The sequence below is a fragment of the Mastigoproctus giganteus genome, chromosome 9 (assembly GCF_048544385.1).
Source record: "Mastigoproctus giganteus isolate SK-2022 chromosome 9, ASM4854438v1, whole genome shotgun sequence".
Lineage (NCBI taxonomy): Eukaryota > Metazoa > Arthropoda > Arachnida > Uropygi > Thelyphonidae > Mastigoproctus > Mastigoproctus giganteus.
In genome coordinates, this window is record NC_143583.1 from 168,776,478 (window position 1) to 168,792,960 (window position 16,483).

The 16,483-nt window shown below is 38.0% G+C and overlaps 1 protein-coding gene across 3 annotated transcripts in view; it reads right to left on the reverse strand.

Annotated features, from left to right (window-relative positions):
• LOC150080879 (N-acetylgalactosamine-6-sulfatase-like) overlaps window positions 1–16,483 on the reverse strand; it is a 241,365-nt gene that overhangs the window by 124,245 nt on the left and 100,637 nt on the right. For all 3 annotated transcript variants that reach the window (XM_090381786.1, XM_090381785.1, XM_090381784.1), the window contains one exon: window positions 10,673–10,739. In XM_090381786.1, the coding sequence (XP_090237912.1) occupies window positions 10,673–10,739 (67 nt within the window). The remainder of the gene's footprint in view (window positions 1–10,672; window positions 10,740–16,483) is intronic.

A 16,483-nucleotide genomic window follows, 5' to 3' on the forward strand; every position in this document is an offset into this window, starting at 1 on the left:
TCCTTAACACTGCTAGAAAAATTCCTGTATATCATTGACAAGACACCATGAGCCACTCTTGCAACCCGTCTGCACTGCTCAGAGAACTTCATATCTGTCGGCACAATTACCTCCCAGGTCCTTTTCATTCTTTAATGCTGACAGTTTAGTACCACAGAGTTGATACATTGCTCTGGGGTTGCTGTTTCCCATATGTAGTACTTTACATTTGTCAATTAAACTTCATTTGCCATCTCTCAGCCCATCTGCTCAACCTTTCCAGATTCCTGTTGCAGCAGCATAGTGTTAGTAGTGTCCTTAACAACCCTGCCAACCTTTGTATCGTCTGCAAACTTGGACATTAAGCTTGATATACCATCATCAATATCATTTATAAATACAGAAAACAACAATGGACCCAACACTGAACCCTAAGGGACTCCACTAATAACATTAGTCCACAATGAGCAGTGTCCATTGATTACCACTCTGTCTTCTCCCCCTCAACCATCCCTTTATCCATAGCAGCAATTTGCCTCCAATGCCACTGCTCCAATTTGTGCAGCAGTCTTCCTTGTGCAACAGAATCAAAAGCCTTTCTAAGATCCAAATATATAATATCAAAGTTATTCCCTGCATCCAGTTGTTTTGTGACTGCATCATAGTATCCAATAAAATTGGCCAGGCAAGACTTTCCTTTAACAATACCATGCTATGTCCAAGCTATAACTGAAGTATTGTCTAGATGATCCTGCAGTGCTTCTTTAACCGGTGCCTCCATTAATTTTTGTGCAACAGAAGTTAAACTCACAGGTCTATAATTACTTGTGTCAGCCTTTGATCCTCCTTTGTGAATTGGGGTCACATTTGCACATCTCGAGTCTATGGGTACCTCCCCTCAGTCCAAAGAAGCTCTCATAATTATGGCTAAGAGTTTGCTTACTTCCTCTGCTGCCTCCTTTAATATAACTGGATAGATCCCATCCACCCCCGGGTGCCTTTCTTGTGTTTATCTTCAACAATTTCTCCTCCACTTTACTCTCAGTTATTACAAAATCGTCTAGCTCACTGCCAGAGTTTACTTCACCTCTGGCATTCCCCTTCCTGAATAACTCCTCATGTGTGAATGTAGATGCAAAATACTCATTTAGTTAGTTAGCCACCTGAGCAGGATCATCAACAGTTGAATCAACAATATCCAGTGGACCAATCTGATTCATCCCTTTCTTCTACAGTTTACATAGGAAAAGAACTCTTTTCTGTTTTTCTTTGCATCCTTTGCCAAGGATTTCTCATAATCTGCCTTTGCCTGCCTGATTTCCTTTGTGACTTGGTTACAGACCAGCTTATATCTATCATAGGCTTCCATGTTATCCATTAATTTATATGTATCCCATGCATTTTTCTTCTCTGCCATATGTCTCATTAGTTCATCTGACATCCATTTAGGCCTAAACCTTGAATAATATTTCTTAGTTGGTATTTAAAGCCTAGTAGCTTCCAAGATAAATTCTTTGAATGCTTCCCATTTTGAATTTGCTGTTGGTAACATCATCAGTTGGTCCCACTGTATAGAATTTAAATACTGTCTCAAACCATCGTAGTCACCTTTAAGAAAGCAAAAACGCTTCCCTCTACCCCTGATGGTAGTTACCTCTTTGAGTAACTCCCACTTCAGCACACTGTGATCACTGCCACCTAGTGGTTCCTTTATCTGCAGATTCTTAATGCATGAAGAATCACTACTGATAATCAGATCAAGAGTATTACTCCATCTAGTTGCCTCCCGAACATGCTGATATAGAAAACAATCATACAATAAATCCACAAAAGCCTTGCTAGTGTGTGAGTGAACAACCCACAAATTCCAGTCAATATCTGGGAAATTAAAATCCCTCATTATAAGACTCTCTGATTTACTGGCCAACTCTATTTCCCTGTACAGTTTCTTATTATACTCATCAGAGTCATTAGGCCTATAGCACACTCCTACTCTCAATTTTGATCTTCCAATGATTATGTCACACCAAACTGACTTGACACTGCACTGTCCAGCGACGTCGACTGCCTTCTCTTCCTTGGATTTTATGTGTTTCTTAACTAATAGCATAACCCCTCCTCCCTTCCTATCCTGTCTATTCTTTCTGTACACATTGTGCTTCCCAAATTCCAGTTCTGCATTCCATATATCTGTGTGACACCAAGTCTCTGATATCCCAACAATATCTGCCTTTGATGTTTTGAGCTATACCTCAAAATCATCAAATTTATTTACCAATGTCCTAGCATTGGTGTACACGCAAGTATACATGCACCTGTTCCTATTCTTAGCTACCCTAACACAACCCATGTGTTTACTTGTACCGCAATGACTCCAAGCAGTCTCTGAAATACCCTGCATCTTGTTTTCCAGGCTGCTGCTCATTTCAATAGAAGCATTGCAAGAATCACTTTCACCTCTGCCAGTGGCTACTGTTAATCTATTAGTCCTTGCATCCCCCCCACAAGCTAGCAGTTTTCCGACCCACCTAACACTGCCTCGATAGCATCAGAAAATGTTCTTGCACCCTTTCTATTTAAGTGTATCCCATCCCTGTAGAAGCAGTCTCTCCTGTTAACAAGTACAGACCAGGATGAAAAAATTCTACCCCTTGAGCCTTGCACAATCTTTCCAAGGCAGAATTGATCGAGAAGGCTCTCATCATATACTCCCTCTTATCGTGTCTGGGCAGAATTGCAGACACATTCAAATTCAACCTAAATTTACAGCTTTTTTCAACAGTGACCTGTACTTGTTAAGTAATTCCGCCGGTCTCCTACTCTTAATATCATTAATGCCAACGTGTAAAACTATATCACCTTTTGTGCCTTTAAAAGATGATATCCGCTCTACAACGTCTTCAACCTTTGCCCCTGGCAGACATACCCTGGTCCTGTTCCACCTATCCTTTTTACAAAGCATGTTTCCTGTTTCCCTGACAATAGAGTCACCAACAACTACTAGTTCCTTTGGGACCAGCGCATTCTGCCTTGGGGGTTGCCGCTGTACAACAATATAACCTTTTGTGCCCTTAAAAGATGCTATCCGCTCTACGTCATCAACCTTGGTCCTGTTCCACTTATCCTTTTTACATACCATGTTCCCCGTTTCCCTGACAATAGAGTCACCAACAACTACTAGTTCCTGTGGGACCAGCACGTTCTGCCTTGGGGGTTGCCGCTGTGTTGTGTGATGATCAAGTGCAAGCTCTGGCATTGATGTGGGCAGCTGAGAGCTTGATGGGCCCCTCAATTTAGATTCTTCGAGGGCATCCACCCTGTCCTTCAAGCTCTCATATAGGCCCATAACAACACCGAGTTGTCGCCTGATTTCCTTACACTCCTTACATCACGCACAAACAAAGATAAACAGATAATTGTTTACTATTTGTAACGAAGAAAGCAAGAAGCATATCATATATAAAATAGTAGGTTTTTTAATATTAGAAGCCATTCATTCATGTGCCAGTTGGTGAATGAGTATGGGATATAGGAAATGACAAGTAATAGAGATTAATAATTAAATTAACTCTGACAAATTACAATTAAATAATGACAAATTTAGTTGTTAAAATTATCTCAGACATTAAAATAATACTGGTTAAATAATAGGGATTCAGTTTTCATAGTGGTTACAATGAATATTACAAAATATATGCTTCAGTGCCACTTGATTCAGGTCTCTGACAATGTTGTTGTTATTTTGGTTTTAAGGAGCATTAGCAACTAAGGCCATATTGCTTGGCGGATATGCGGTGGTCATTCCCTGATTTTTCCGCATCCTCCGTATTTGGTGGTCACGGGCTTGAACCCCGGTCTAATCAAGAAGTGTGTGTGCTATGCACTGCTGCTCCTGCCTACCTGGCTACGGAGGTGCCGGCACCTGACAAGCCCACCCATTCTCCCTCCTTCCCTCAGCTGGGCAGAGTCAATCAATTCAATGTGACCAGTAAGTAGCATTTTATGCAGGTTGTTTGTTGTTTGTTTGTTATTTGGTTTTTAGGAGCATTAGCAACTAAGGCCATATTGCTCCGGGATATGCGGTGGTCATTCCCTGACCTTTCCACATCCTCCGTATTTGGTGGTGATGGGCTCGAACCCCGGTCTAATCAAGAAGCGTGTGCTACGCACTGCTGCTCCTTCCCACCTGGCTACGGAGGCGCCCTTTATGCAGGTTATCCATGGTCTTAAAGTTAAGAAAACAAGCATTTCTTTCTGCATTAAAACAGATTTATATTTTACTTCTAAGAAATAGATAAAAAAAATACATTTTGTGGTAATTCTTTACCATTTCCTCAGCATCCGGTCACTGCCTTCGCATTCACTTATATATATATATTCATTCTCATAGTAACCAGTTTTGTTCAGTCTTATTCGGTGAACAGAGGCAGCAACAAGACTGATGAAAGCATACTGTATCATAGTATGAAAAGTGTTTTTTCATTCTAAAAATATTTCTTAGGGAAATACTCAAAATACAAATTTGTTCTAATGCAAGAAGTGTTAATTTTCCTAATTTTAAGACAACAGAGCCAGTTCAGTCATCTAATCACAGCTGCTAGATCAATAAAATGTCTGAAAACCTTCAGTCAAAAATTTCTCCAATTTCATGAGGTCATTCCATGTTCTATTATAAACTAATACACTGATTTTTTTTAATACATTTGAAAGGCTTGTTGCATGGGTTACCTTTATCTAAATACAGTTGATTCCGTTTATTTAGGACGCATCGGGACTAGTGCATTTTAGCCCGATTAAGCGGCTGCCCCAATAATGCGAAGTTTCATGTAAATAGTTAAAAATATAATGGACCCCCGCTTTACGATTGGTTTTCTGTACGATCAAATCACGTTACGATGGACTCACCATAGTAAAGTACCATTCACTATACAATACATAGTAAGCGCCGGTCAGTGTGATTAGGTTTGTGAATTTAATTTGAATTCTATTTAGCAAAAATAGGAGGAATATTATCCACAGGCTATAAAAGTAAAGATATATCAAGCACAAATTTACACTTTATTACCTTACCTTACCAATTAAAAAATTAAATGATATGTGAAAATTGGCAAAATATTTTCCACATGTTAGCAAAATAAAAATAAATTTACGCTTACATGCACAGCTTAATTAATACGTACTGTAATATGCATATAATAACTAGTAGATATTTCTGTTCACTAACATTTGTGGGTGGGGGTTAAAATTTAAAACAGTAAAAAAGATAAGCAATCAATAACAAAGAACTTGACACACACACAAATCACAAGTAACACGATACTCGCAAGTGAGAACGGAGTAACAAACTACAAAGCTTAAAAATAGGAATGAAAAGAAGATTCTGAAAATTTGTTTTTTATATGATTGAAGATTTCATGGAAGGGGAAACAGATTTCACCATAACGTGAAAACCTACAGAATTCCAGCTATTGGTATTATCGCAAATTCAATAAGATTGAGTTTACTATCCATTTATAATAGATTGCACTAACAGAAAAGCAGACATTGCTCCTTAAAGCTCTTCAAACAGAGAAGTTTTTCCTGATTTATTTTCTGCTTTATTAGTTTAAATTGTCATATTAACTTATTTTCTAGAGTAGCTTTATATTCCTAGTTACGATACTTAGTTTAAAGTTTAACTTAGACAGAGATTTCGTAGATATTACTTAGTATCGGTAACGGTATCAAATCCACGTGTCACAAATTGAACGAGAGGTCTTTTAACCAAATTTAGTCGATTTATTAACCAATTGTTATATCAAATTATCTTCTATAAGTAGATTATAGACCTAGGCAGGATCCTTAGTTTAGTCTAAATTGAGATAGCGAGATTTCGAAGCTAATCAATACTTACGAGTCCGTAGAAATACCGTTCGTGAATTCCCGCCATTTTTACACGATAGCATAAGCTTAGTGTAGTATACTGCATAATATAATATTGTCAATTAATCAGTAAATCTATTAATCTTGATAAACTTTATTGTCAATTAAATTGTATTTTTAACTCTATAAATATATATAACGACTTAATCGTAACAAATAATTAATACATAACTATAGTGGTACACGTGATACGGAAGTTGTATAAAGGGAACACTAGATACCGGAAAAAAAAAATATATATATATATATATATATATATATATATATATATATAACATAACTGTTTTGGGATATAACTTAAGGATTTAATTTTTGTTTTAAATTTTATTGAATTAAATTGGAATCATGACTCTGACCAGAGCAGCAAAGCAAAAGGCTCAAGCTAATGGGAGTGCTGTGGTTCAGGGGAGAACTGAGGGGGGCAGTTGCCCTCTGAATCACAGTCTATTGAAATGCACTGTTTGCTTGATGTTTGCGGAGCAGTCGGGTATGGGACATGATACTGCCAAGGGGGATGTCTTTGTGTGTGCACGATGTAAGGAGTGCAAGGAAATCAGGCGACAACTCAGCGTTGTTATGGGCCTTTATGAGACCTTGAAGGACAGGGTGGATGCCCTCGAAGGAAATAAATTGAGGGGCCCATCAAGCTCTCAGCTGCCCACATCAACGCCAGAGCTTGCACTTGGTCATCAGGCAACACAGGGGCAGCCCCCAAGGCAGAATGCGCTGGTTCCACAGGAACTAGTAGTTATTGGTGACTCTATTGTCAGGGAAACGGGGAACATACTTTGTAAAAAGGATAGGTGGAATAGGACCAGGGTATGTCTGCCAGGGGCAAAGGTTGATGACGTTGTAGAGCGGATATCATCTTTTAAGGGCACAAAGGGTGATATAGATGTACACGTTGGCACTAATGATATTAAGAGTAGGAGACCGGCGGAATTACTTAGCAAGTACAGGTCACTGTTGAAAAAAAGCCGTGAATTAGGGTTGAACTTGAAAGTGTCTGCAATTCTGCCCAGACACGATAGGAGGGAGTATATGATGAGAGCCTTGTCGATCAATTCGGCCCTGGAGGGATTGTGCAAGGCTCAAGGGGTAGAATTTTTTTCAGCCTGGACTGTACTTGTTAACAGGAGAGATTGCTTCTACAGGGATGGGATACACTTAAATAGAAAGGGTGCAAGAATTTTTGCTGATGCTGTCGAGGCAGTGTTAGATGGGTCGGAAAACTGCTAGTTGGGGGGGATACAAGGACTAATAGATTAACAGTACCCACTGGCAGAGGTGGAAGTGATTCTTGCACTGCTTCTATTCAAATGAGCAGAAGTCTGAAAAACAAGATGCAGGATATTTCAGAGACTGCTGGTAGTCATTGCGTTACAAGTAAACACATGGGTTGTGTTAGGGTAGCTAAGAATAGAAACAGGTGCATGTATACCTGCGTGTACACCAATGCTAGGAGTTTGGTAAATAAATTTGATGAATTTGAGGTATTGCTCAAAACATCAAAGGCAGATATTGTTGGGATTTCAGAGACGTGGTGTCACACAGATATAAGGAATACAGAACTGGAATTTGGGGAATACAATGTATATAGAAAGGATAGATAGGACAGGAGGGGAGGAGGGGTTATGCTATTAATTAAGAAACACATAAAGTCAAAGGAAGTGAAGCCAGTTGACATCGATGGACAGGGCAGTGTCGAGTCAGTTTGGTGTGACATAAGCATAGGGAAATCAAAATTGAGAGTAGGAGTGTGCTATAGGCCTAATGACTCTGATGAGTATAATAATATATTGTACAGGGAAATAGAGTGGGCCAGTAAATCAGAGAGTCTTATAATGGGGGATTTTAATTTCCCAGATATTGACTGGAATTTGTGGGTTGGTCACTCGCACACTAGCAAGGCTTTTGTGGATTTATTGGATGATTGTTTTCTACATCAGCATGTTCGTGAGGCAACAAGAGGGAGCAATACTCTTGATCTGATTATCAGTAGTGATTCTTCATGCATTAAGAACCTGCAGATAAATGAACCACTAGGTGGCAGTGATCACAGTGTGTTGAAGTGTGATTTACTCAAGGAGGTAACTACCATCAGAGGTAAAGGGAAGGGCTTTTGTTTTCGTAAAGGCGACTATGATGGTCTGAGACAGTATTTAAATTCTATACAGTGGGACCAACTGATGATGTTACCAACAGCAAACTCAAAATGGGAAGCATTCAAGGAACTAATCTTGGTGGCTACCAGGCTTTACATACCAACTAAGAAATATTGTTCAAGGTTTAGGCCTAAATGGTTGTCAGATGGACTAATGAGACATGTGGCAGAGAAGAAAAATGCATGGGATACATACAAATTAATGGGTGACATGGAAGCCTATGATAGATATAAGTTGGTCTGTAACCAAGTCACAAAGGAGATTAGGCAGGCAAAGGCAGACTACGAAAAATCCTTGGCAAAGGATGCAAAGAAAAACAGAAAGGAGTTCTTTACATACTTGAACTCGAGAAGGAAAGCGATGAATCAGATTGGTCCACTGGATATTGATGGTTCAACAGTTGAGGATCCTGCTCAGGTGGCTAACAATCTAAACAAGTATTTTGCATCTACATTCACGCATGAGGAGTTATTCAGGAAGGAGAATGATGTAGGTAAAGTAAACATTGGCAGTGAGCTGGATGATTTTGTAATAACCGAGAGGAAAGTGGAGGAGAGATTGTTGAGGATAAACATAAAAAAGGCACCTGGGGTGGATGGGATCTATCCAGTTATATTAAAGGAGGCAGCAAAGGAAGTATGCAAACCCCTAGCCATAATTATGAGAACTTCTTTGGACTCAGGGGAGGTACCCATAGACTGGAGATGTGCAAATGTAACCCCAATTCACAAAGGAGGATCAAAGGCTGACACGAGTAATTATAGACCTGTTAGTTTAACTTCTGTTCCAGGTAAATTAATGGAGGCACTGGTTAAAGAAGCACTGCAGGATCATCTAGACAAGAATTCAGTTATAGCTCAGACGCAGCATGGTTTTGTTAAGGGTAGGTCTTGTCTGACCAATTTGATTGGATACTATGATGTAGTCACAAAAGAACTGGATGCAGGGAATAACTTTGATATTATATATTTGGATCTTAGAAAGGCTTTTGATACTGTTGCACATGGAAGACTGCTGCACAAATTGGAGCAGTGTGGCATTGGAGGCAAATTGCTGCTATGGATAAGGGGATGGTTGAGTGGCAGAAGACAGAGAGTGGTAATCAATGGACACTGCTCAACGTGGACTAATGTTATTAGTGGAGTTCCTCAAGGTTCATTGTTGGGTCCATTGTTGTTTTTGGTGTTTATGAATGATATTGATGATGGGATATCAAGTTTAATGTCTAAGTTTGCAGATGATACAAAGGTTGGCAGGGTCGTTAAGGACACTACTGACGCTATGCTGCTGCAACAGGATCTGGAAAGGTTGAACAGATGGGCTGAGAGGTGGCAAATGAAGTTTAACATTGACAAATGTAAAGTACTACATATGGGTAACAGTAACCCCAGAGCAATGTATCAACTCTGCGGTACTACACTGACAGTGGTGGAGAATGAAAAGGATCTGGGGGTAATTGTGCAGGCAGATATGAAGTTCTCTGAGCAGTGCAGACGAGCTGCAAGAGTAGCTCATGGTGTCTTGTCAATGATATACAGGAATTTTTCTAGCAGGGATAAGGAGGTGATTATTCCCTTGTATAAGGCAATGGTTAGGCCACATCTTGAGTACTGTATACAGGTCTGGAGTCCTCATTTCAAGAAGGATGTAGAGCTGCTGGAACGGGTACAGAGAAGGGCAACAAGATTAGTAAATGGAACAAAGGGTTGCTCTTACGAAGAAAGGCTTAAGTTTTGCAAATTACAGAGTCTGGAGACTAGGCACCGGCGAGGTGATCTGATAGAGGTGTATAAGGCTTTGAATGGTTTGAGCATGCTCAATGCCAATGGGATTCTTCATCTTTCTCAGAATAATCACCTCAGAGGGCATAAATTCAAATTGAGGAAGGACGGATGTCAGATAGATGTGCGGAAATTTGCCTTTGGCCAGCGGGTGGTTGGTTGGTGGAACCGACTTCCATCACTTGTTGTTGAAGTTGATAGCCTAAACAAATTTAAAGCTCAACTGGACAGGTATTTCGAACGAACGGAGGGGTGAAATGGGAGAGGGTTTTTTTTTTTTTTTTTTGGCTGATGCTGAATAAGCTTGCTTTCTTGCATCATATGCCTCTACTAATGCTAATGCTAATGCTAATAAACAGGGGACTGCTAATTTTTTTATGGTTGTGACCTCCAGAAATCCGACCAAACCACGTGGTATGGTCGGAGACAACTGTAGGGTAATCTTGAGTGCTGCAGTCTCCTGCTCCAATTAAACAGCATGTTGTCCAAATTAAGCGAAGTAAACCCTGGCTATTTTCTCGATTGGGTTCTGTTCTTTAAGATTTGTCCCAAAAAACGGCTGCCCCGATTAATCAGAATCCGCTGTACTTGAAATGAAAGCACTCACCTGTGGAAAGTTTAGAATCTATTCATTATTAACAGAGTTTACTCTTCTGTTACATTTTAGATTACATGTTATATCTCACAAAAATTACCCATTTTTTTTTTTTTTTTTTACTGTATTTGTTTCTCATTGCCATACTTGTATATATGAACTATTTCCTTGGTGAAATCGTTCATATATATACAAAATCTAAATGCATACAGGTTACAATTTATACTTACTTCAATGAAAAGCTGGGTCAGATTTGATTCACCAGTTTTTAAATTTATTTCAAAATCTTCATAGTATCTGAAATAATCAAGAGTGATTGTGTGCAAATATAAAAAGTACATGTTAATTAAAATGGTAAATTATAAAACACTGCAACTAAACCAAACTTAAATGTTATGATATGGCATAATACTGTTGGCGCAAATAATACCTAAGAAAATAATTTTCAACATTATTTCAAACACGCTAAAGAAATAGAAAGAATGCTAGACAAATAAGATGCCTTCCAACCAGTCCTTTGCTTCCATTATTCATATTAAGAAAATTCGATTTTTCCTTTTTATCAAAAGTTATAACACAGAGAAATGTAGGTAAGTTTTATTCTTAGAAGTGTCCATTTGTCCCAAAAAAACTGTAATATCCATTTTTATTTTTTAAACTGAAGGTAGGGCAGTTACAAAATATCAGTTTGTACAGGGGGAAAAAACCAAACAAAATTCATGCTAATATGTTGGCAATGTTAGAAGAATGTCATACTATTCAATAATAAAAGCTGTGTGAAAATTTTAAAAATGGGTTTTTGGACACTGAGGATGTAGAGAGGACAGGAAGACTAGTTTCTGTGACAATGCCTGAAAATGTTAATGCCATTTCACACCATGATATTGTCTGATATACACATTTCTAACAAACGATAGCCGAGACTCTAGGCACGTCCAAGGAATGTTGGATATGAAGAAGCTTTCTGCCAAATGGATCCGAAAATGTCTGAATGCTGATCAAAAGAAATAGCATGTCCTGTCTTCAACTGCCATTCTTCACCATTTTGAATAAGGAGTCAATGATTTTTTGGCACAAATTGTAACAATGAATGAAACATGGTTGTTTCATTATGATTCAGAGAACAAAGAAAGTACAGGAATGGAGATACAGTGACTGTCCAAAGAAATTCCACACCCAGAAGACGATGAAGGTCGTAGCATCTGTCTTTTGGGTCAAGGATGGGATTTTGTTTATTAACTACCTGGTAATGGGTAAAATGATAACTGCTGAGCATTATTAATCACATTTGGACAAATTAAGGAGGGACTGAAGGCAAACACAGAGGACAGCTCACCTGAAGAGTGCTGGTTTTGCAGGACAGTGCACTGGCAGACACACACACATGCCAAATTGGCTGAACTAGCCTTCCAGCTTCTTCACCATCCTCCATATTCTCCAGATTTTGCACCCTTGGACTACCTCTTCCCGAATCCCAAAAAATATTTAAATGGTATCAAATCTGTATGGAATGATGATGCCATACAAACAACAGAAGCCTAGTCTGGGGAGCAGTCTTTTGATTTCTATTTGAAAATTTAAAAATGCAGGAACATCACTGTTGAAAATGTGTGGAGTTGAAAGAACTGTGTATATAATTGGATTATGTTGTTTCTTTCTATTACAAAGGGTTGATTCAGCCTTTTGATAACAATTTTGACATTAATCCTGCTTGTGACATACAGCAGCAATGTAAATTTTTTTTTTTCACACAGGCGTAGTCCCAAACCTTATGAACAGGTGCATCAGTTGTAGAAGTTGTTTTAATGTCAACATGACTCGGAAATTGGACCCATGGTAGGAAAGTTACATAACCACACTTTCCGAAGAAGGGTACAGTTATGTGAAAATTATTGATAGATGCAAGTCAAAAAATTTTAGTGTATTGAAGTTTGGTATCTATAAGGTTTTGAATGGCAAAGGAAAATTCTGTGAAGCTGCTGCAAGTGGGCAGAAAACACCGAAGAAACTGCAGCCTTCTCCAAGTTGAACGAGGAAGGTAGTACAAAAAGTGGAGTTGCTCGTTTTTGGTGAAAATCCAAAAACCCAAAGAGCTATAGTATCACGTGTGAGAACCTCCCAGTCAAGCATTTGTTGCATAATCAATGAAAATTTGCAACTGGAAAAGAATCACAAGGCCCGTGTACACCACCTAGGAGCAAGGCACATTGCAGAGCGGCAGGTCAATGCTCGAAAAGTCTACGAAAAATATCTGGCAGCTGAAAGGTAGAAATTCGTAGCAACATTGGACAAAGCGTGGGTATACCTTTCTGATTGCAACAAAATTCAGGCAATTTATTACCGTCTACAGGGTGACAAGGCCTTTCCAACATGGGCGCGTCAGTAGAAGGAAAGTTTTGGCCGAGGTTTTATGGTTGTAGCCGATTTTTGTTATAATGGCAAATTTGAGTTGTATAGAGTTGCTAAAAACGTGAAAGTCAACTCAGTGTATTACCAGACTGAAGTTCTACAGGTGTTGTTTGAACATGAAATACCCACATTGTACAGTTCTGATTCTGAAAAGGTCTGGGCGCACCCGGATAAGGCTTGGAGCCACACATCATATCGTTTGATCCCGTTTGAAGATATACCTGTTAAATCACCTGACGCCCACGCCCATGGATTTTTGTGCATTCGGACCTTTGAAAAGAGCTCTCGGAAACCGCTGCCCCAGAACTGTTGAAGGTTTGTGGAAAGTCTGCCAGCAGGAATAGAACAAGATCGACTTGGCAGTTTTGCAGCGTGCTTTACTTCAATGAAAATTGCGATGCTGTGCGACAGTCCGTGAGCAGGGGAAAAAAATAGAACACAACCGGTGGTGGCAGCACGGAATTTCATAGTTTTAAAGGACTGTCAAAATCGTTATCAAAAGGCTGAATCACCGTATAGGCCAAAAATTTATCAGCATCCCCTTTCAATCTGATTATGCTACAATCTTGCATAATCTATTGATATTATGCATATCATTTGAAGGTAAAACTTAGGATCGTTTGTCTGGAATATATAATATTTCATTTTCTCAGAGAATAAAGAAAACAAACAAAAGGCTTACATTAGCCCTATTCTTAAAATAACTACAAGATGGGTGAATAGTATGTATTTCTTTTTTTCTGTACACTTGACATGTTAGCCATATTCAATATAAGGAAATTGACTATACTTGTTAAATACAAAAGTGACTTTGTTACAATCCAGTAACATTTTTTTGGCTTTACACATATATTGCACATTATTTACCCATTCATCATACAGTCTAACAAAATGCTGTCTATGTATTTAATGGTGACATAGATAACTTCTGGCATTTCTTTAGCAAATAAAGTGTGTTCCCCAGCTTTAAGATGTTTCTCACTTTAACAAAGGGAATTACCATCTATAAAGTGAAATTTGCCATTCCATTGCTATATACCATCCCACTAAATTCCAAATGTAAGATAATTATCAACTCCTATCAATAACTTGGCAACAAGTTTGATGGCATTAAATATCCATTGGTATTTTAGGGAATGTATTAAAGTCGGATAATAAGGTGGGTTTTGGAATCAGTCTTGGGTGATTTGGCATTAAATGGGCTCATTTTAATGCCCAATATTCAATACCCATGATCTGTTTGGTGCTACTCTTATTGGCTGTGGACTAGAATACTGAGGCATAAGTTAAAATAGGAATGATATGCAAATCTATAATGACTATTTCAAAGACCAGAAAACTTGTTTAAACTACATTGTTAACCAAATTTGTATGCATGTATGTGAACATACACACGTACATATATTTTTTAAAACTCCTGAATAAAGGTAATATTTCTACTTTCCTTGTATGAAAGTAGCTTCTGTCCTACTGAAGCCACAGGCATACTTACTCAAAACAATTCTGACTGCTTACTTCACAGAACTGTAGAGCCTAGGGGGTGGGTGTGTATGTGTGTGTGTGAAATGACCAGATGGCAGAACTTTGAGAAATCAACAACAAATCAAATCTTCAGAATTGCATCAAGAATTTCATATAGGATGTCTGATCAAAACCAGCTGTAACTGACCACCACACTAAAATTTTTGGCCCACATTTACCTTACATGATCCATATTTCCAATCTAAAATTTTTATTTCACTTGCTTCGCTCTCTTCCGTCCACCTAAATTCACAATATATATATACAGTCGGACCTCTATATAACAAAATCAATCGTTCCCTTGAAAAAATTCGTTATACAGAATTTTCGTTAAAGAAATATGGCCTTTTCAACAATTAAAAATACTGTATATTCAGAAATACAGTAAAAGATGGGAATAAATGGGAATGAATAAATTTTCTAACATTTTAAAACAATTTATTAATACATACATATTAAGAAATGACTACTTACATGATGTGCAAAATATATTAGTACACTTAAGAATTAGGTGTCATAAAATATTTGGTTATTTTTTGTTATACATTGGATTCATAAATTCAATATTCATAAAAATACTCGAATTTGTTTAAACTAAAGTTAAACTAAACTAAATTAAACTAAACCACTCAGATATATTTTCTGTTACATTTTCTTCCCACTGAAGTCCTTGATGCAGAGTTTCAAATGCTGCCAATGTTTCTTGTTTGGAATGTTTAATATTGCCCTCATTTTCATCCAACTTATTGTCACCAGTTCTTTAAATACGCTCCAAAACGTTGAAGTCACTCAGATATTCAGCTACTATGACATCGTTATCAACTCCTAAAAATTTGTCAAGAACAATTTCTCCACTGATCAAACCTAGCTTGGAACTCTTCCCAAGATTGCTCAATGACTTCTAGCAGTTCATCCCTCTCATCTCTGTTAATTAACATTTTAGAAAAACCTGTTTTTGTGAAACAATTCTTAATCGTTGTTTCCATGACACCTTGACTCTTCACTTTCGCCAACTCTGATATGCACATCCACAAATCTATAACAGAATCTATAGGTTTGTTGGTTTCTATTCTCAGTATAATTTTTTCAGAATGAGCCTTCGGTAGTGCATTTTCAAATTCCTGATAATGCCTTGGTCCATTGGCTGCAGACTATTTGTCTTAAATGAGACTGCAGTTAAGATGAATTATTCAGAAGGAAGAAAACAAGCTTTACACTTGTAAGTTTCAAAATTACCAAGTGAAGGTGGGCAGGACCGTTTTCGACAATCAACATGATTTTTCTGTTTTCTTTCGTCATCTTTCTATCGAAATTTAAAACCCACTGCTCAAAAATTTTGCTTGCCATTCAAGATTTTTTGTCGTAGTCCAACTCTAACAACTTTACTCTTTAGAAACACCGGGGTTGTTTACTTTTGCCTATTACCAGACACTTCAATTTTTCATTACCAGCCATATTCACAGCCAAGAGTGTAATTCTCTTCTTACTATTTTTACCATCTACCCATTCATCACCTTTAAAAGTCAGTGTCTTGTTCAGCAAATGTTTAAAAAATATAACTGTTTCATCAACATTGAATATGTCTTTGGACTCTTAGTCCCCTTTAATTTCAACTCCACTTTCATCAGAATTAACTTTTTCGAGTAAGCCATGACACTCTTTAAATTTGTCCAGCCAACCAGAACTGGCTTGGAATGTTTTGTGCCCCAGAAAAGATGCGTACTCCATAGCCTTTTCTTTTATTAATAGACCGATATCGGCATGTTTTGGTCTCGAATAAACTTCATCCACTTAAAAACTGCTTCATCTATATCTTCCAAAAGGCATAATTTTGCATGCTTCTGACTGAGTCCTGTTTCCTCAAACAGTTTAAAAATTGAAACCTTTTCAGAATTATTGACACACTACTGGCTTTTTTAAAGCAATTTTTTTTCTAATGCTCTGACCTACACTATTGAGCACTTTCACTTTTTCACACTCCACTCAAGGATTTCCTCTTAAACACTGTAAGGTTAATTGCAAGCAGTTAAAACAAAACTGAAATTAGGGACCACTTGAAGCTACCATGTAAACAGAGACAGATGAAATTTAGTGAAAATGTGGATGATCCA